This window comes from Aristolochia californica, unplaced genomic scaffold, assembly GCF_029961685.1.
Source record: "Aristolochia californica isolate CCGP_79_NKW_82.1479 unplaced genomic scaffold, dmAriCali1.0.hap1 SCAF_2, whole genome shotgun sequence".
NCBI lineage: Eukaryota > Viridiplantae > Streptophyta > Magnoliopsida > Piperales > Aristolochiaceae > Aristolochia > Aristolochia californica.
In genome coordinates, this window is record NW_027181881.1 from 42363400 (window position 1) to 42382439 (window position 19040).

At 41.0% G+C, this 19040-nt stretch overlaps 3 protein-coding genes across 4 annotated transcripts; all 3 read left to right on the forward strand.

The window, feature by feature from the left end:
• The first annotated feature begins 1244 nt into the window (after window positions 1-1244).
• LOC137955610 (cysteine-tryptophan domain-containing zinc finger protein 7) lies at window positions 1245-12227 on the forward strand. 2 transcript variants are annotated; one of them, XM_068802629.1, is made up of 13 exons: window positions 1245-2058; window positions 2947-3019; window positions 3113-3243; window positions 3336-3725; window positions 3837-5167; window positions 6390-6832; window positions 6921-9046; window positions 9136-9293; window positions 9407-9567; window positions 10427-10587; window positions 10844-11664; window positions 11886-11947; window positions 12026-12227. In XM_068802629.1, the coding sequence occupies exons 1-11, from the start codon at window positions 1903-1905 to the stop codon at window positions 11036-11038; spliced, it is 5325 nt and encodes a 1774-aa protein (XP_068658730.1). In that variant the 5' UTR covers window positions 1245-1902; the 3' UTR covers window positions 11039-11664; window positions 11886-11947; window positions 12026-12227. The 2 variants fall into 2 exon arrangements, with proteins under 2 accessions (XP_068658730.1, XP_068658731.1); XM_068802630.1 differs by having other exon boundaries at window positions 12050-12227.
• A 485-nt stretch (window positions 12228-12712) lies between these two features.
• LOC137956927 (pentatricopeptide repeat-containing protein At4g15720-like) lies at window positions 12713-15403 on the forward strand. Its single transcript, XM_068804596.1, has one exon. The coding sequence runs from the start codon at window positions 12713-12715 to the stop codon at window positions 14552-14554; it is 1842 nt and encodes a 613-aa protein (XP_068660697.1). The 3' UTR covers window positions 14555-15403.
• An 890-nt stretch (window positions 15404-16293) lies between these two features.
• LOC137956841 (protein LATERAL BRANCHING OXIDOREDUCTASE 1) lies at window positions 16294-18185 on the forward strand. The gene is made up of 4 exons (XM_068804479.1): window positions 16294-16818; window positions 16907-17154; window positions 17263-17587; window positions 17674-18185. The coding sequence occupies exons 1-4, from the start codon at window positions 16549-16551 to the stop codon at window positions 17932-17934; spliced, it is 1104 nt and encodes a 367-aa protein (XP_068660580.1). The 5' UTR covers window positions 16294-16548; the 3' UTR covers window positions 17935-18185.
• Window positions 18186-19040: the final 855 nt, after the last annotated feature.

The following is a 19040-nucleotide window of genomic DNA, read 5'->3' on the forward strand; positions in this document are numbered from 1 at the left end:
CAATTGCAACCAAGCAAAATACTTTTTCTCTCGATATTCCCCTAGTGGAAATTACTGCTCAAGAATCCTTGCTCAAGAAAATTATCAATCTTACAAGAAAATTATATATTTTTTACTTTTAGTATTGTAATGACGGCTCCTTCAATGCGGTGGGATAAGTTTGAGTCTTTATTTATAAGTTTTCTAGCGAAACTAACTATTTTTTACCATTGTATAAAAACCGCTCTAGATGAATGATCGATCATTCTTTTTATTCCTCGAGGCCTAATGATCGATTCAACCTCCAATCATATTTTTTATAAAGTTTGACAAGTCTGAATGATCATTCATGTTTTATAGCCAATGATCGATCATATCTTTAGAACAATGGTGGACTATACCTTTAAGTAAGCTCTAACTATGTTATATAGCTATTTTGTTTTGATCGATTCCATCACATTATTGTTGTAACTTGACAATTAGTGTCGAAATCCATATATATCTTCAGGGTGAAACCAAAATCTGATTGTGAGAGGTCAACATCCCATCCATGACATAGTAACCATTCCAATTCTATTAGCTCACGTGGTTAGACCAAACATAAAGAAATATTCCTATGTCGATACCCACACATTGACATCGAAACTTTATCTTACCCTTGATTGAATTAGACTCATTCCACATCTTTTGAAAACGAGGTCACGCATATCAATCTAAACCAGTCCAATCTAATTAACTCACTCGGCTACATATCACTTATCTAAGGAGAGAAATCAGTCAAAGTGGGTCAGAAAGGGACCAAAAAAACCAGACCACGCGACCAAAACCCGAACCCACCCACTCGCAGAGGTCAATAACAAGTTGAGCCACAGATGGAGAATCCAGGGGAAGGGGACATAATAGTCATAAGAAATTAAAACGGGGGTGTTTCGGTACTCTTTGGGCTGTATGTCATGGAACAGGAAAACCGCGAGAGACAAGTGGATAAAATGACGCTCTTTTACCCACGCGCGTGGTCGGCTGTCCTGAGCTCGACCGATTGGCGTCGAGGCTATTTTAGGCATTTCATGTAGCTTGTCGTCGTTACCGAAGAGTCTGCTATTATATTAAATTATTTATTTTTTTTAATAGTGGGAAAGGTGGGCCCAGTGGCTGCTATAGGAATTACTGGCCGTTGGATAGGTTCGTGGGCCGCGATTGAGACTGGGATGAGAAATATATTCTCGTTGATAACTGAAAAAAAAAAAAAACTGAAGGAGGGAGTCGACAAGATTTTACGAAGAAAGCAGAGACCGAGAGCCATAGCGTCAAAGCTCAGGGGAGCTCGACGGGGAAAGGAGACGTGAGTAAACGGAAGAAATAAAAAGACAACGAGGAAGAAGAAGAAAGAAAAAAAAAAAAGAAGGGAAAAAGGTTTTGGTTTTTAATTATTAATATTGCTGAAAAACCCTTTTTCTCTCTTTTTGTCTGCTGGTCAGATCGCCCCTGGTCTCTGCGGCCTTGAATCGTTTCACCCAAAACGCACGAGGAAAAAAACGGCGAAAAACGCCATTAAATAAAAATACAACCCAGCTGTTCTTGCGATCTCTGCCTCGATCGCGACGCGATTTTTTGTTCCGCCAGTTGGTTTTGACGATCAGAGCGCTCCGTCGTCGGAATCGCTCTGTTTCTTGTATTTGATCGTTGGTTCGGAGGTTTGCTTGTTGTTTTTTATTTTCCCATTTTTTGGGTAATTAATTTTCTCAAGATTTGCTGTTACAACCGATCAGGGCGTTTATTGTGTGAATTCCTTGATGGGTTTACTTCTGGGTTTTTGACTGGTGTAATGGGTTGGGGAAATTTTGTCTTTTCGGTAATTGATGTTCTTGGACAAGGGACTTCTTCTGAGAGAAAGTGAGCATTTCCCTCCTGCAGCTGACTTTAATGCTCTCTTTGGGGAGTAGAGATGCGAGGAAGGGGTTAGGGTTAGGGTTCGGTGTCGGAATCGATATGGAAGAAAACGAGCTTGAAGAGGGCGAGGCTTCCTATTATCACGATGACGATCTTGGAGTCGACCCTGATAAAGATTTCTCTTACCTTGTAAGTTGCCTCTGGATTTTTCTCCTTATCTGGAAAGCGTATTTCACTTGCTTTTGCATTTGAATTTTGCGGTACTTCTGATTCCTGTGAAAGATTCCGTTTTGGCTCGATCAATGCAAATTTGCTACAAATGAGCTTAGCTGATATGGACGATATGGATGCCTGTAGTGTTTGGTTACACTCTGCTTGAAGTAGTAGAAAAGTGACAATTAACCTTTGTCTTTAATTTTATTTATTTGTTAATAGGTGTATCTTCCAAAATTTTGATTTATTTAGAAATTCCTGACTAATCCATAGAATGCCTTTGAGCAGTATGGGTGTGCAAGAGATGGTTGATTCTGGATACAAGGGATGACTTTGGACTTAGGATTGTTTTCTTTGATATCTTTCCCAAAAGTAGTTTATCATATGAATCCGTGTTTTGTACAGTTTAATTGGTACTGTTGCAAAGGTTCCATATACTTGCACCTTTTGAATTCTTATATGTTTTATGATTTTTTTACTCAATTTGTAGTTGGATTAAATGTTCACCAACATAGTATGCTGAGACCGTTGAATATAACTTTCCTTTCTGGGAATGCCCCGTGGCAAACAGTCGCGTAGAGGTTTCAATATGCGTTCCATGGGTGAAACTTTTTTCCTCTTGCGTTAGACCTATGTAAAAGGAAAGGTTTCCATGGCAACACGTATCGATTGCATGAAATGTTAAGTGACACACGCACTAACTTAGTTTTGCATGTAACAGATGCTTGCCATATATGTAACAGGTGTTTCTGGATTTTGTTTCGACTGTGATATAACCCTGCTCTCTTCTGCAGCAAGAACCTGTTCTTTGTGTCTGCAACAATTCATACTCTGTAGTGAGATTTTGGCCTTCTTTTCTTTCAGGATAAAAAAATTCATCAAGTCTTGGGGCACTTTCAGAAAGATTTTGAAGGTGGAGTGTCTGCAGAGAACTTAGGTAAGCTGTCATGCAGTAGAAATTGATATGCTGCATTTGGTTTGTGTAAATGTAGGGTTTTAGTTGTGTCTGATAAATTGTTTGTCTTAGCAGGAGCAAAATTTGGTGGGTACGGGTCCTTTTTGCCTTCGTATCAGCGTTCCCCTTCGATTTGGGCTCATCCTAAGTCCCCACAAAAGCAGACTACTGCTGCACCAAAATCTCCTATCACCCTTCCTCCAGAGGTACCAAATTTAAAGATTTAACCTTTCCTAAGCTATATAGTTAATTGGTAACATTACAGGTTAGCTACCTCATGGATGTTTTATGATTACAGAATGCCCATCAAAACCCTACAATTTCAGAAAATGGGTGCCAGTTCTTAAGGTCATGCCCTGGTAACGTGCAGTCTGCTTCTGCACTCTCTCATACAGAAAACAGTGCAAAAAGAGATGGATGTGTCTCTAATATAGCAGTTAGCAGTCAACATTCTCCCAAGCATGAAGCTGTGAACAAACCTGCTCATGGAAATGATCAGAAGACACTCAAAGTTCGTATTAAAGTTGGCAATGACAATTCTTTGGCCAGGAAAAATGCTGAAATTTACAGTGGTTTAGGACTCGACATTTCCCCCTCTTCGTCGTTGGAGGACAGCCCTGATTCAAGTGAAGAATTGTCTACTGATGTTCGAGTTGAACTTGATGAATCCCCAAGGACCATAATCCAGGCAAGTTTATTTTGTCTTGTTTCAGTTTCACTCTGTTTTTGAGTCCCCAGTGTGTTCAAGAGTGTTGTGGGCTCTTTATTTATTTTGCGCCTGTTTACATGTTTCAAGCAGATTATGACATCTCCACTACTGCAAGTATACTTTCTTTCACCTCTTCCTGAATGCCTATTGCACTTGACTGAGAAGGAAAAACTGTTTTCTAAAGATAGCAAGCCAGGGATAGTCCGAAAATTTGGTCAAGAAATGTCTTCTGTGCCTTCAGCTGAACCGCATTGTTCAAGGGAAACCAAAGGTTCCATCGAAAGGAAAACAAAGTCCACAGATAGAATTGATGTAAGCTCCATTCTGGACTTTGATGTAGACATTGAGACTCCAGCAGGCAGGGACATGGTCTCTAATGCACTGAAGATTCCCATCCTATCTGGCTCCAAGGCTGTTTGTGAAAGATCTGAGAGGCTGGTTAATGGTGACTTAGCAAAACTTGTTTCTAAAGAATCCAACAGAAGTGTGACAAAGGAAAGATCCTCAGTACTGGATCATCTGAAGGAGGAATCTCCTGAATCAGTGGCTGCTCAGGTCAATGCAAGGAATGATGAGCCCTTGTCTACCAGAGGAAAACTTGGCTCAAAAATGAGTTCGGAAGAGAAGGTTTGGGAGGAGGAAAAAGCAAATAATGACTGTGATGTTTCTCTTGATCATAGGAAAGATGGAAAATGCTTTGATGCTATCAGAGTTGACCTGGATGGATTTAGGGGGCGGAAAGAGCAGACTAGTGAATCTATGGAGCCTTCTAGACTGAAATCTGTTAAAAAAGCATCTTCTGTAGAACAAGATGCAGTGAAAGTGCATCAAGGGAAAGAGCAACTTTCAGGTGGAAAGAAGAAGGTGAAGGGAAGTCAAAGTAATATTGATCTGCCTGCTGTTGAAATGCCAAAGGAAAACCTGAAGCTTGTTTCATCTGTCCAAATTAAAGAGAAGAAGAGTGCTCAAACTCGAGAAATTTTTTCTGAGAATAAGAATGATCCAAGCCGATATCGCAAGGATTCCAATAAGACCATTGTTAAGGATTCACATAGGGATTTTTTCGGGGATTTGAAATATGAGCAGGCAGAAAGTGATAGAGACCCCCTAGAGGCAAATAAGGGTAGGTCAAAGGATCTACGGCTTGAGGAAACAGTCATTGAGAAGTCCAAGGAGAGATCTGGTGGTAAAAAGGTTGAAACTATGTCAACAACATCTGATTTATACCCAAAGGGTCCTGCTGCAACTGCTTTAATGAATGGACCCTCTAATGAAGTTGGTTTGGCACCTCTAGCAGCACCTTTTCTGGTTAAAGATAATTGGGTGTGTTGTGATCGGTGTCTGAAATGGCGTCTCTTACCTTATCATGTGAATCCTCAGAGCCTTCCCAAGAAGTGGCTTTGTAACATGATGGACTGGCTGTAAGTTTCCCACCTGCACCTGAAAAGTAAAGGATAAAAAAGGACTCAGTAAAAACAATAACTTATTATATTTTTTGAGAATTTTCATAACCACTAGTTTATACAACAGAACAAAGGTGCCCTGTGATAGTGTCAGTACTGATAAAATTCACTTTGGCTTTTTGGGAGGGGGTTTTGTTCACTATTAAACGTCAGTTCAGGTGAAAACGTCACACCTGGAATGACATTCTAATAGGTGTGCAGCCCACTTAACTAATTCCAAACTCAAAGTTGAACTTACCAGTTATAGGTCACTTGGGTAATAATGCAGGAATGTGATTCGTACCTCCAAAGATTAGAATCTTATTCCAACAATTTCCAGTGTTGAGTGTTGACAGGATGTTAAGTGTACTCTTTGGTGTTAATATGTATCTTGATTCACACATGGATTATAGGTGGTATTTCAATTTCCATTGGACATGCTAAAGTGATATCTTCTTCAATCATAACCTTTTATTTGTCTAAAAGATTAGTTGACTTTCCACTTTCCATGGTACTGTTCTACAAAAAGAGTGCCTCATGGAAAGTAGAGTACTGTTGAGTTCATTCATTTTTTTCTCTGGGTTATTCACTTTCTCGATGCACTAACTGCTTATGGGAGTTTGTATCGGTTCTCATATTTAGGCTCATAAATTTTTACTAACTATATGGTCTTGAGTGTGGTACGACAAACAGAGTGCCTCATGGAAAGAAGATTACTGTTGAGTTCATTCATTTTTTTTTTCTTTGGGTGATGCACTTTCTCAATGCACTAAATACTTATGGGAATTTGTATAGGTTCTCATTTTTAGGGTCTTAAGTTTTTGCTGACCGCATGGAATTGAGTGTGGTATGATGACAGTCATTCATCAGTTGAAGCAACTGCTTGGCAGAGTGATGTCCCATTAGTGACAATCCTGGCCCTGCAGTTGATTAGGGGTTTGAACTATATTGATTTAGTTTTGTATACTGTTTATGCTATGTTGGCATCTTGACTAGATGGTTTGGATCATTTGTCACGTGTCCAGGCAGTCTTCTGATGCTAGAACTGAATTTCTTGGACTATGGTTTTCTGGTTTAGAACTCAGTTTCTGTTTTAGGGCTCTGGTCTTAGATATAATAAACTTGAAAATTAGCATGAAATTGTGTTATTTTTTTTTATTTGTTTTTGAACATCATCTCACTATCTCCTATTGGTTCGTAGGCCTGGAATGAACAAGTGTTCTTTCAGTGAAGAGGAGACTACCAGAGCTTTGCATGCATCTTATCAGATCCCCATCATGCAAGATGGACCTTCATCTGGCGTACCTCCGACAGAGTTATGTCCTAATGATCAGACCCAGCAATTAAGCACACAAGCTGTTCTGGTTAATGGAAAGAAGAAGCATTGTGGATCTAAGGACACACCAAATCCAGCTAACAGCACTAGTTTGACTCATGTTTCAAATTCTACAAAAAAGAACCACCAAGTGTCTGTAAAGAGTAGAAGTATCAATGATGTGAACCAGTCTTCATTAGATTCCCATCCTGCTAACCAATCCAGTTTCTCACTTACAACCAAACCTAATGATCTCACTGTGGAGAGGTCTGGACATAAACATAAACAAAAAGAGAAGCACAGACAATTGGAAAGATATTCTGATGGAGGTATTTCTTAATCTCGTTTTTACTGTTTCTAGTTTTAGGATGAAAAATTGTTTACATTATTTTCTTTTTCTATTTGAAAATGCTGCAGGTGATTTTGTTGTGCAAAGTGGAAAAAGTGTCAAAACCAAGAGTAGCAGAGAAGCTGAGAGAGATTTTGATCAAGATGCTTTTAGAAATTCCAAGAAGATTAAGAGGGAAGACTCTCAATATTCAGTTGATGATGGGCATTCAGACCATGAACCAACTGGAAGGGCTTCTTCCAATTTTAGTAATGGTTTGCCGACCAAACTGTCAGGTAAGAACTCCCAGAAGCAGCGGAGTTATTCTTCTTCCAAGGACTCAAAAGGTGATGTGAAGGAGTATGTACACTCTTCAATTAAAAAACCAAAATCTCAAGTTGAGAGTTCCTTGCCTGTCAAGTACAATGCACAACTTGATGTTGATAAGTCAGATCTGGCAGCGAAGAAGAGGAAAGTGAAGGAGTGGCAGGAGAGTCAGGTGGCTCATCCCACTAGCGGAGATAACAACCTTAATTATGTCGTTTCCATGAAGGAGGAGATGAGTGAAAGTGAGAACAGGAAGGAAAAGAAGCTCAAACTGTCGAAATCTGATTTAAAAGAATGTAGCAATGTTAAGGTGGATGGTAGAACAGACAAGAAGGGGAGGATAACCAAAATACTCTTGTGTGGTAATAGAGATCCTGTGGTGACTAATATGGATGTGGAAAAGCGGAGCTTGGATGGTATAGATTCATTGAAGAAGGACCTTGGTTATAAGACTGAATCTTCTGTTGCAGCGACTTCAAGTTCTTCTAAGATTTCTGGATCTCGAAAAAGTAAAACCAAGTGTCAGGAAGTGAAGGGCTCTCCAGTGGAATCAGTTTCTTCATCTCCAATGAGGGTTTCCAACTCTGACAGATTCACAGCTAATACGAGAAGGACTGTCCCAGGAAAAGATGAAGCAACAAATGTGGCTCTGTCAGATGGTGAAGATGGTGGAGTTGAGCGGCATGGGAAGATAAGGAAAGGAAAAGCTTCCTCTGTTGTCCAGAACAATTCGTCTCTAGAGTCAAACAGGATCGCCGATTCTTTGATACTTGATCCTATGCGTGGAGCACGTGATGATCATCAGGATATGAGAGGTGCTGATCGGATTTCTGGGGGCAACTTCAAGGATAAAAAATTGCTGAAGACATTTGGTGGTTCTCATTACCACGCTTTTCCTCATGAAGTTCAAAATGTTAGCAAGGTGAATGGAGGTTCATCGTTTGACACCTTAGATTTGCATGATCCTTGTTTGAGTGACCCTATAGGTAAAGATCATGAACACAACCAGGACAAGCAAAATAACCACTATCGTGCTAATGGGTCTTCTCAGCGTAAATCATCTAAAAGTTCTTCGAAGTCCAAAGACAAGCCCAGGAGTGACAGGGATAAGAAGGTTTCTAACTCTCTGAGTGAGCAAGGGAAACCAGGTAAGGGTGGTGGGACCTTCCGATATGAGGCTGATACTGAGTCTCATGGTCGATCTTCTTTCCATGAGGATGATAGAGATGGAAAATTTAATAAGAAGTCTGATAAAGATGATGAAAATTACATGGTCAGGAAAGACTCAGCTGCAAAGTGGTGTAGTGATAGAAGGGAGAATATTCAGTCAAAATTTGGAATACCAGAATATTCTGATCTTCAAAGTTCTCCCATGTTGAGTAAGCATCAGACAGATCCCAGCTTGAAAAGTGGGAAAGCCAATCCACTGCTGGGCCTGCCTCAGGTATCAAATCATGAAGAAGAAAGATCAGCCAGTTGGGTTCTTTCAGAAAGGGCTGATCAAGCAGAAACATGCACTGGCAGAGGGAAATCTTTACCACCTGCTGATAAGCATGAAATGCAAGGTCAGCCTTTATGGGCAGTACCAGCACCGCATAAAGGAAGCAGATCAGATGTGTTGCTTGGTGATGCTGCTGGTAGTGATGCATTGAAGTTGCCAAGGCAGCCTAGAAGATCTGATAACCAGAATGGGGTTTCCAAAAGTGGTTTGAGACATCCAACCCCTAATGGAACTGCAGCAAAGGAACTTGATGCCCCCAGTCCTGTCCAGAAGGATTTGTGTCAAGTTGCTTCCAATGCTGTGAAAGATGTAAAAGACCTGAGGCACACTGCTGAAAGTGCCATGAGAGAAGCGAAGGATTTGAAGCACACTGCTGATCGAGTGAAGGTTTGCATATCTCTCCACCCACACTTTAAATTTTAAGTTTCGATCATGTTCTTTTAGTGCTTCCTGAACAGTTGGATTTATCTTTTTAGAACGGTGGTGGTCAAGAAAGTACCGGGTTATACTTTGAGGCGGCATTGAAGTTTCTTCACGGGGCTTCACTTTTAGAACCAGTATGTGCTGAAGGAGCTAAGCATGGGGAAACGACACAGTCAATGCAAGTTTATGCTGATACTGCTAAGCTCTGCGAGTATGTCTAGTCACACTATTCTCACTACCTTTTGGCATGTATTGTCTGTATGCTTTCTAGGATTTATATCTCTTAATTTATGAAGGAAAATATTATTTATGTGGCTTCTGTAGGTTTTGTGCACATGAGTATGAGAAATACAAAGATATGGCTGCTGCTTGCCTAGCATACAAATGCATGGAAGTGGCCTATATGAGGGTCATTTACTCAAAAAACTCCAGTGGAAATAAAGATCGACATGAGCTACAGTCTGCTCTACAGATGGTTCTTCCGGGTAAATTTTAAATGTGTTGTAGTAGTTCTCAAAGTGAATGCAAATGTAGATCCTTGATATTTTAGTGTTTTGTGTATTTACTGCTTCTAGTCTCTAACAATGTATCCACTGCATAACATTTTTGTGAAGTTGGGTCCAAGGTCCATCCCAAAATAACTAGCCAACTTAGGAAACCTCTTTCCCAACTAATAAACTCAAGATCTTTGATGTGGGACTATTCCTTAACACTCCCCCTCACATGTAGGCCCTCTTTTGTGGCTCAATAAGTGGATAATTTATTTGTAGGCCCTCTTTTGTGGCTCTACAAGTGGATAATTTGTAGGTGTAGGCCCTCTTTTTGTGGCTCTACAAGTGGATAATTTTTAGGTGTAGGCTCTCTTTTTGTGGGTCTCTTGCAAATATCCATTGCATTACATTTTTAAGTGGATAATATCTATTGCATTACATTTTAACCAAGCAAATGGTAGTCTCTCTTGCAAATATATTCCAACCTAGTAGTCTTCTGAAGTGCTGCATGACTAAAGATGTATCCTGAGTTTGAGAGTGCTCAGTTTATTGATGTTTTTCAAAAAGAAGTATCAAATTTTTGTTGTTACAATCTGCTAAAAATGTATCTTATCATTGTTCAAAAAAAGTATCTTATCTTATTGTTTGAGACAAAAGTCTTATTTTGCAGAGTTTATTTAATAAAATCACCTCTAGTGAAGAAAAAGGAAAAAATTTGCTATCAGATGCTGGGATTTCACATATTGGAAATAGTGCCTTTCTGTTGCGAGTATCTATTTACTCTTTAGAAGCTATGAAGGTACCTGTGTTCTCAGTGTAGATTGACCAACCCCGTATTGTTTACTAATTTCAGGTGAGTCACCATCTTCATCTGCATCTGATGTTGACAACTTAAACAATCAGGCTACAGTGGATAAGGCTGCTTTAGCCAAGTCTGTGAACTCTCCTCAGATTGCTGGCAACCATGTTATTGCTGCTCGCAATCGGCCCAACTTTGTCCGGCTTCTCAATTTTGTAAGTTCCGCTTTAACAATTTCTGAGCTAATTATTCTTATGTATCTTCTGTCAGTGAAGCAATTTTCTTGTATGGCTTCTATATTCATACCTCCTGTTAAAACTTACTGCCTATAATTCTAACTTAAACTGGTATATATAAATCACCAATTCTATTCAGTTTTGATCTAGATCAATGTGTTCTTAGATATAGTTGAAGTTATGGATTAGGGACATCTTAAGAGTACTTTTTATTTATTTTTGTTACCTAATGTAGGTACTGGATATGAACTCAGCAATGGAGGCATTACGTAAATCACAAAATGCTTTTGCTGTGGCTAATGTGAATGAAGATCCACGATATGGACCTGAGGGCATTCCTTCTGTGAAAAGAGTTCTTGAGTTCAATATACATGATGTTGAGGGTATACTTCGTCTTGTACGGGTTGCCATGGAGTCAATAGGCCATTAGGTGCATCTGATGAAGAGATCTTGTTCATTATTGTGAATAGTGTGTTTTTTTCTCGTTGCTGTTTCCTCCCTTGAGCTGTCACACATATGGAGAATATGAAAAATGGATGCAGTTGCATAAAAAAGAAGAAGATGCAGAGCTGGCTGGATACTCCATTGCATTAACGCAATTCTTCTCCTGAGAGGGATGTGTCATGACGGATTTGGTTCCTTCCTGTACAATTTGTACAAAAGAAAAAATTAGGAAAAAAAAAAATTAGCTTGCTGGTTTTGTAAAGTATTCTTTGCAAGCTTTCCATCTATTTCTAGACACGAGATTGAAGGACATGGTGTGCTTAGACTCGAGCTCTGAAGAACAGCATAAAAGAGGGAGCTTCCAAAAATTGAAATCTCCCTTGGCTATAGCAGGTTGAAGATCAAGAGTGTTGCAGATAGATAAAATCAACAAATACCCATGTCGGTAGAGGATTCAAGGATGAGTGATGATGATATAATTCTTATTATGTGAAGTTTTTGTACCAATTTAAAAAAAAAAAAACAAAAAAACGTCAAAGTAGGGGAGTTATGAATAAATGTATTCATGAAGTTGGTTGGATGCACAGCGGCAAACGACTGGTCTTGGTACTGGTATGTAACTTCTTGGACTGTCCTTGTATTTACTAAGAGTTTCTGGCATCTCTGTTCCTTGATGAAGTTGATAGACATATTTGGAAAATTGTACTTGTTTGCATGATTCTTTTTGTGGCTGAAGCTTGTTGAAGTTGCTTCGCCATGAGAAGCATTACTTATCCTGCTAACAGGTTTTCTTTTGTTCCTTTCTTTGATGTATTGAACTTCACTCCTATTAGGGACTGCTGTCTACTGAAAATTGAGGACGTGCTAGCTCACATACACTCAAAGATGTTTGTAGGTAAAGCTTTCTGGGTCCCTTGCTCATTCTACGTTACAATGTCTCCTCTGGATTAATTGATGTTTGACGGGTTAGCAGGTGCTTGCATGTTTATCCTGTCAGCAATGGCGTTTTGACCCTGTAGTGGCATCGAGGATGTCTCATGGGCTGTATAGAATTGACACTGGCATCTAAAATTTGCTCCTCCACGCGCCCTTTTCCCCTTTCATTTTGTATCATATTAACATTTTTTTCATATACTAATAAATTTTTTACCATTTATCAGAATTTTATTTCAACCCGATGTTCTCTTCCAATAAGCGTCTACTATCATGAGTTTTAATGAGAGATACTGGAAACGCTAATCATAGGAGGGTGATAGAGAGAGAGAGAAAAAATTTACCCTCCAATCTAATTTATTTTAATTTGCGAATCTAATTAGTTTGCGTTGGGTTTAACACATTCATGTACTGATTCATATTAAGTATAAATCAATATATATTTTTTTAATTCAAGCAGTTTATTTACAGATTGATAAAGTTTTAGGGGTTAAGGATGATTTGGATTGCGGATCAACTTGATCCAATTTGCCGGCGGTCACCCTTGGAACCATTCAACAAAAGGTTCTATTAGGGAAACGGCTACCCCTATAGATCATAAATTTTTTATCTGGGCCTTCAGCAGACCAATAAAATCCCATTTGTACCGACTGCTGTAACAATTGAGAGGCAGTTTGCTTCGGGTTCTTGCTAAGACCAATGGAGAGCCGAATGGTGATGAGCACAAATGAGAATCATAGGGGGCCAACGCAAATCATCGTGGCTAGGCATTTCTTTTCTTTCGCTTCAACACCGACGACCAAAAACGCATCTTCCTCCCACTACCGATCTCGTCCAACAACTCCAGAATGTTCAAAATCATTGCCGTGTAATCTCCGTTCATTGCAAGCTTTTCAAGTTTGGGTTATCCGGGGATATCTTCATCAACAATCACCTTCTGAACGGTTACTTGAAGTTTCGTAGAATAGACGATGCTCGTCGGGTGTTCGATGAGATTCCTGAACCAAATGTTGTCTCATTTACTTCACTCATGGCCGGTTTTGTTGATCATCAGCAAGCCCGCGAGGCCCTCTTCTTATTTAATAGAATGTCTGCTAATGGGACTATGCCCAACGAGTTCACGTTCGCGACTGCAGTCAATGCATGCTCGGTTCTCGCTGATCTTGAAGCAGGACGTAAAATCCATGCTCTCGTCCAAACATTTGGCTTCCGACAGAACCTTGTCATCACCAGCAGCCTTGTGGACATGTATGGGAAATCTAACAATACGGATGACGCGAGGCGGGTTTTCGACGAAATGGTGGAGAGAAATATAATCTCATGGAGTTCTATGATTTCCGCCTATGCCCAGAACGCTCGTGGCCATGAGGCACTTGAGCTCTTCCGTGACCTTCTCAATGAGTATTCTTTAGAATTACTGCCGAATCAGTTTACTTATGCAAGTGTTCTCAATGCTTGTGCCAGCTTGGGCAGTTTGGCAGCAGGCAGGGCTTCACATGCAGCAATCATTCGTCGTTTACACCACATGAATGAAGTTGTTGCGAGTGCGCTCGTGGACATGTATGCCAAATGTGGCCTGATTCGCTACTCTTGCGTAGTTTTTCGACGGATGGAAAACCCATCTGTGATACCCTACACCTCTATGATCGTTGGTGCTGCTAAGCATGGCCTAGGGAGATTCTCTCTTGACCTATTCGAGGAGATGACTGATAGAGGCGTTAGGCCGAATGATGTAACCTTCATAGGCGTCCTGCACGCTTGTAGCCACTCAGGTCTTGTTGACTTTGGTCTTGATCACTTGAACTCTATGTGTGAGAGATACAATGTGGTACCTGATGCCCGGCACTACACATGTGTTGTTGACATGCTAGGTCGTGCAGGCCGGCTTGATGAGGCTTATCAGTTAGCAAGCGACATTCCAGTGGGAGATGGTAATGATATAGCACTCTTATGGGGATCATTACTCTCTGCAAGCAGAACCCATGGTAGATTAGATCTTGTTATTGAGGCGGGCAACAGGTTAATAGAGTCAAACCAACAAGTAACAGCTGCCTACATTACAATGTCAAACACCTATGCATTGGTTGGAAATTGGGATTATGTACATGGGCTTCGCACAGAGATGAAGAAACGTGGATTGCAGAAGGAGCCTGGGTGCAGTTGGGTGGAGGTAAAGAGCACCATCTATGTCTTCTATGCAGGGGATGCCTCAAAGTGTCCACGGGGAGCTGAGGTGATGAATGCTTTGAAAGTATTGGAGTTAAGAATGAGGGAGAGAGGGTATGTGGGCGGCAAGGGGGGACATGGATTGGTGTTTGTTGATGTGGAAGAGGAGGCTAAGGAGGTAATACTTGGTCTACATAGCGAAAGGTTGGCTTTGGGATTTGCATTGATAAGCATGGCTAAAGGTGTAACTATTAGGGTGATGAAGAACTTAAGAATGTGTGGGGACTGTCATGCGGCTTTCAAACTGATTAGTGATATAGTGAGGAGGGACCTTGTGGTGAGAGATGTCAATAGATTTCATCATTTTAGATGTGGATCTTGCTCTTGTGGCGATTATTGGTAGTTTCCAGTTCATCCTGAAAAGTGTTGTATGTATGATGTATTGTTGGGTTGAACATCAAGTGCATGCAACTTTGGATAACTAGAAAAACTTAGTAATCTATCATGCAAACCTTGCTATTGAGGCAGACAGCAGGCTGATAGTGCCAAACCATCAAGTGAGAGTTCCATGTCTCAATGTTGAATACTTACGTATTGGTTGGAAATTAGGATAACAATCATGGGTATGGCTGGTATATGAAGAACGAGGGAAAGAGGCGCAAGTGGCTGGAAGAGGAGGGGAGGGGGGCAATAATGTCTGTAGTGAAACATTCGGGTGAAGAAGAACTGGAGGATATATGGGAACAATAATGTGGCTATCGAGCTGATATGTCATGTGGTGGTGAGGGACTGGCGGGTGAAGTCAATAGATTTCATCATGTTAGAAATGAGTCTAGTTCTTGCAAGGATAATTGGTAGCTCTTCCTAAAAAGTGTTGTCTATATTTACTTTCAGTCAGGCTCATGCGACTTTGGATTAGTAGGAAAACCGAGCAGGCTATCTACTCATGCAGACTTGATGTGAAAGCATATGAGGAAACAAAGTTGTCCTCTCCATCAAACATTTATGTTTCTCCTTATACATATTTCAGGTGGAAGAAAATGGTGCAAACATAAGCAGTCCGTTGCAAAGCTTTGGATCAACTTTCCTATCTATGCTACATTTTCACTGCCAACAGCAATATTGTGATGGGCTGTGAAGATGCTAATACTTTAAGAACATGCCTGCTCTACCATTGTGGTGGAGAACAGGAGTGGGATTCCAAGTTCAGTATCGCCACTAATACTTCTCTGCTAGGACAATTGGGATGACTATGGAGCAGCCGGCGGTTGCGACTGCCGGCCGTCCATTGACGCTCCTGTTTGTCATCCGCCTACCTGAAAATCGAAGTGGGGCGCCTCTCCGGCCGTCCATTGACGCTCCTGTTTGTCATCCGCCTACCTGAAAATCGAAGTGGGGCGCCTCTCCGGCCTCACTGTTTGCCCCATCAGACCAGATCTCAAGTCATGCTTCCAATGGGGGGGGGGGCTAAATAATTGGCACCCTAGTCTTCAAGCAACTGTTCACTGGAGCGTAATACCGCTGATTGCATCTTCCATTTTCCATCTCCTTGTCTCTTTCTGTAAAAGTGAGAGGCCCATGCTTCCTTTCCACTGTTCCCATTCTCCCATTGGGAGTCAGATTCCAGGAGAATCTTCTCTGGTTCCACCCACTGAGGCGTCAACTTTTATTTGGCAGCACTCGAGAAGCGACGGTCCACATTTAGGAATCATTTGCCATTTTGCTGAGAGCATCTTCCGAAGAGTAGTTTGAACAAATCATAATAGCCAAATAATCAAATATGTCATCACATTTTTTCCTCATTTTGCAATGAAAAGAAACGCGCAGCCTCATTGTTTATTGGGAATCATCACTTGATTCGGTCGATTGATACGGAGACAATTGCCTGCAATTTTCTCAAGCGGCCCCATGCATGACTTTCTCATTACGGGGCAACAACGGCACTTCCTATATAGTTGCTTGAAAGATTCCGTTCACTGGATTCCTCTCTTTTTACTTTTCGTCCTTTAATGGAGGTTTATGAGCTAATTTCAGCATTCTTTATGCTTTGCAATAATGTCACGGATACATCATAATTTACTGAAACGATTAAATCCCTGCTTTTTTTTCTAACAAAAAGACTGCTTAAACTAGTCTGATTCAAAGATGCAAAAATGCCCATAAACGTCAGAGAAACGCTGGTCTACCAGAGGTGCGGTTTAGAGTTATCGGAAGGATTTACGTGCCTCAGTTGTCAATGCCCAGTCTAATCTTCGGAAGATTTAATTCCATGAAACAGATTCTGAATAGGTATCCTTTGCCTATATAAGGGCATCTCCCAAATCAGAAGAGAGACGTGTAAGGTGCAATTTGACCAACATTCGAAGCAGTTGAAAGGTCAAGTCACAAGAGAGAGCCATGTCGCCTGTAGCCAGTTCTGCTCACTCCATTGTCAAAGTCGGCCATCTCGATGATGTTCAGGAGCTTCGAAAGTGTCGACCGACTGCAATCCCTGAGAGGTATGTCCGCGAAACAGCGGAGAGGCCTACACTTACACTCGCCGAAGCCTCCTTGTCGATTCAAATCCCTGTAATCGATTTGTCGAAGCTTGCTCATGGTGGTCAGTATCAGTCTCAGAAAGAACTGGAGAAACTCTCTGGTGCTTGTGAAAACTGGGGCTTCTTTCAGGTATGTGTGAGCTTTTCGTTTGAGGCGAGAGGAGCTTAATTTGTCGCATGAAACTGATTAGCTCTGAGCATTTTTTCTTCTTCTCTAGATTGTTAATCATGGGATCGATTCGGCATTACTGGAGAGGATGCAGAGAGTCACGGAGGAGTTCTTTATGCTCCCCTTAGAAGAGAAAGAGAAGTATCCCATGGCTCCTGGGACCGTTCAGGGCTATGGACATGCTTTCGTCTTTACGGAGGATCAGAAGCTGGATTGGTGCAACATGCTGGCATTGGGTGTGGAGCCTTCTTTTATCAGAAATCCAAAACTCTGGCCTACGAACCCTCCCAAGTTCAGGTACCTACTCATTTTTATTTTGGCCCAGGAAGGGACTAGATGCTGAAAAATTCCATGTTCAATCCTTACTTTCAATTTCATTACCTGGGTTTGGTGTCCTGTTTGCAGAGAGACCCTGGAATCATACTCGGCCAATATTAGGAAACTCAGTCAAACACTGTTGAGATTCATCGCCATGAGCCTTGGCTTAAAACCAGAAAAATTTAATGAAATGTTTGGAACAGCCGTGCAAGCTGTGAGAATGAACTACTACCCTCCATGTCCAAGGCCTGACCTTGTTCTGGGTCTGAGCCCTCACTCTGACGGGAGTGCTCTTACAGTTCTGCAACAGAGCATGGGCTCTGTGGGCTTACAAATCCTCAAAGGGAACACTTGGCTGCCCGTTCTTCCCATCTGCAATGCACTTGTCATCAACATAGGAGATACGATAGAGGTAAATACCAACCACTCTGTACCATTAAAACTTCTTTCCATGGCCATATGAAAGTATAAAACCTCATTTCCCAAACTGTTCTTCAGGTTCTCACGAACGGGAGATACAAGAGTGTGGAGCACAGAGCAGTAACGAACAAGGATAAAGATAGACTCTCAATAGTCACATTCTATGCTCCCAGCTATGAAATTGAACTCGGGCCATTAACTGAATTTGTTAATAAAAAACATCCTTGCATGTACAGAAGGTACAACCACGGAGAGTACAGCAGACACTACATCAATACCAAACTCGAAGGGAAAAGATCACTGGAGTTTGCAAAGATTCAGAACAAGTCCTTCTCTTAGACCCCACAATCAGTTTTCCTCCTGTTTGTACAGAGAAGCAGTGGACATGTCTATTGACCCCTGAAACACAAAAATAACTACTTGCTGTTCTCCCTTTTAAACAGTTCCTTTACAGAGGTTGTTCCTTACAGTGTTTGAGATGTTTTGGTGTTTCAGGTGTAAACAGTGTTAAGTTTGTAAGATTCGGTTTGCATCCAAGGTGATTGTTCAAATGAATGTAGTACTTTATGAAATATTTGTTTGCCCATTGATGCTTCCTTCCTCTCCTACGGAATTTGAACAGATTAACAGTCACTTCCATGGATTCAATCTAAGGTGAACTGTAAAAAAAGCAAGGTAACCAATCAGGCAGCAAACTTTCACTGTTACTTCCAGGAGTTTGAGCCTGACCAAACAACATCCCATCTCATTCTGAGCCTCCAATGGGGGACGGACACGCCCAGAAGAAACACAGAAGCCCTGCTTCCATTTCTTTTGAAGGTGGAGGGAGGGAGTCATGTTGTCATCTTCTGCATGTTAAGCTGATATTATTGGTTTCTCCAGAAGCACTGGCGGACCGCAGAATCATTTGTTGGCCCTCTGACGATGTCGTGACAAAAATGAGAATCAACTGGGCTCCTGACAAATGCGCCTGATGATGTGCTGCTCTGTTTTCCATAATTAGACTAAATTCAAAGTATCGTGAATCGATATCAGAAGAACAGACAGAGAGCTCTGACAAGGAGCAGCAAAAAAATCGGATTCACCCTTGCCATTGGATTTCTCCTTTCCTGGATGATTTATTAGCTGCAATCAAAAGGGTTTTGATACAGCTTGAGAAAAATTCAGGTACTTCCCATGATTAATACCATTATGGAAAGTGAAAACACAACGATTGTAGTGCTTTTCTCATTGATTTTGCTTAGACAAATAAAACTTGGTTCAATTGCCAGACAAGGCGACAAAATTTGTATCTATGAAGGACAAAGTGGCATATGCTGGGACTGTTTTTTTAACTAAGCTCTCTATTTCCTTTCAGAAACAAGTAAACGGCCATGAAAATAAGGACTTATAAAACTTTATTCCACCTTGATGGCGGAAAAAGAGAGAGACTACAAACAATTAGC

Bases quoted from the DNA above. Each gene is read 5' to 3' on its own strand.
- LOC137955610 (XM_068802629.1), top strand. From the start codon at position 1,903: ATGCTCTCTTTGGGGAGTAGAGATGCGAGGAAGGGGTTAGGGTTAGGG. The intron at 3,244-3,335 runs GTACCAAATTTA...TTATGATTACAG, and splicing joins CTATCACCCTTCCTCCAGAG to AATGCCCATCAAAACCCTAC. The intron at 10,588-10,843 runs GTAAGTTCCGCT...TACCTAATGTAG, and splicing joins TTGTCCGGCTTCTCAATTTT to GTACTGGATATGAACTCAGC.
- LOC137956841 (XM_068804479.1), top strand. From the start codon at position 16,549: ATGTCGCCTGTAGCCAGTTCTGCTCACTCCATTGTCAAAGTCGGCCAT. The intron at 17,155-17,262 runs GTACCTACTCAT...TCCTGTTTGCAG, and splicing joins ACGAACCCTCCCAAGTTCAG to AGAGACCCTGGAATCATACT. The intron at 17,588-17,673 runs GTAAATACCAAC...ACTGTTCTTCAG, and splicing joins ACATAGGAGATACGATAGAG to GTTCTCACGAACGGGAGATA.
- LOC137956927 (XM_068804596.1), top strand. From the start codon at position 12,713: ATGAGAATCATAGGGGGCCAACGCAAATCATCGTGGCTAGGCATTTCT.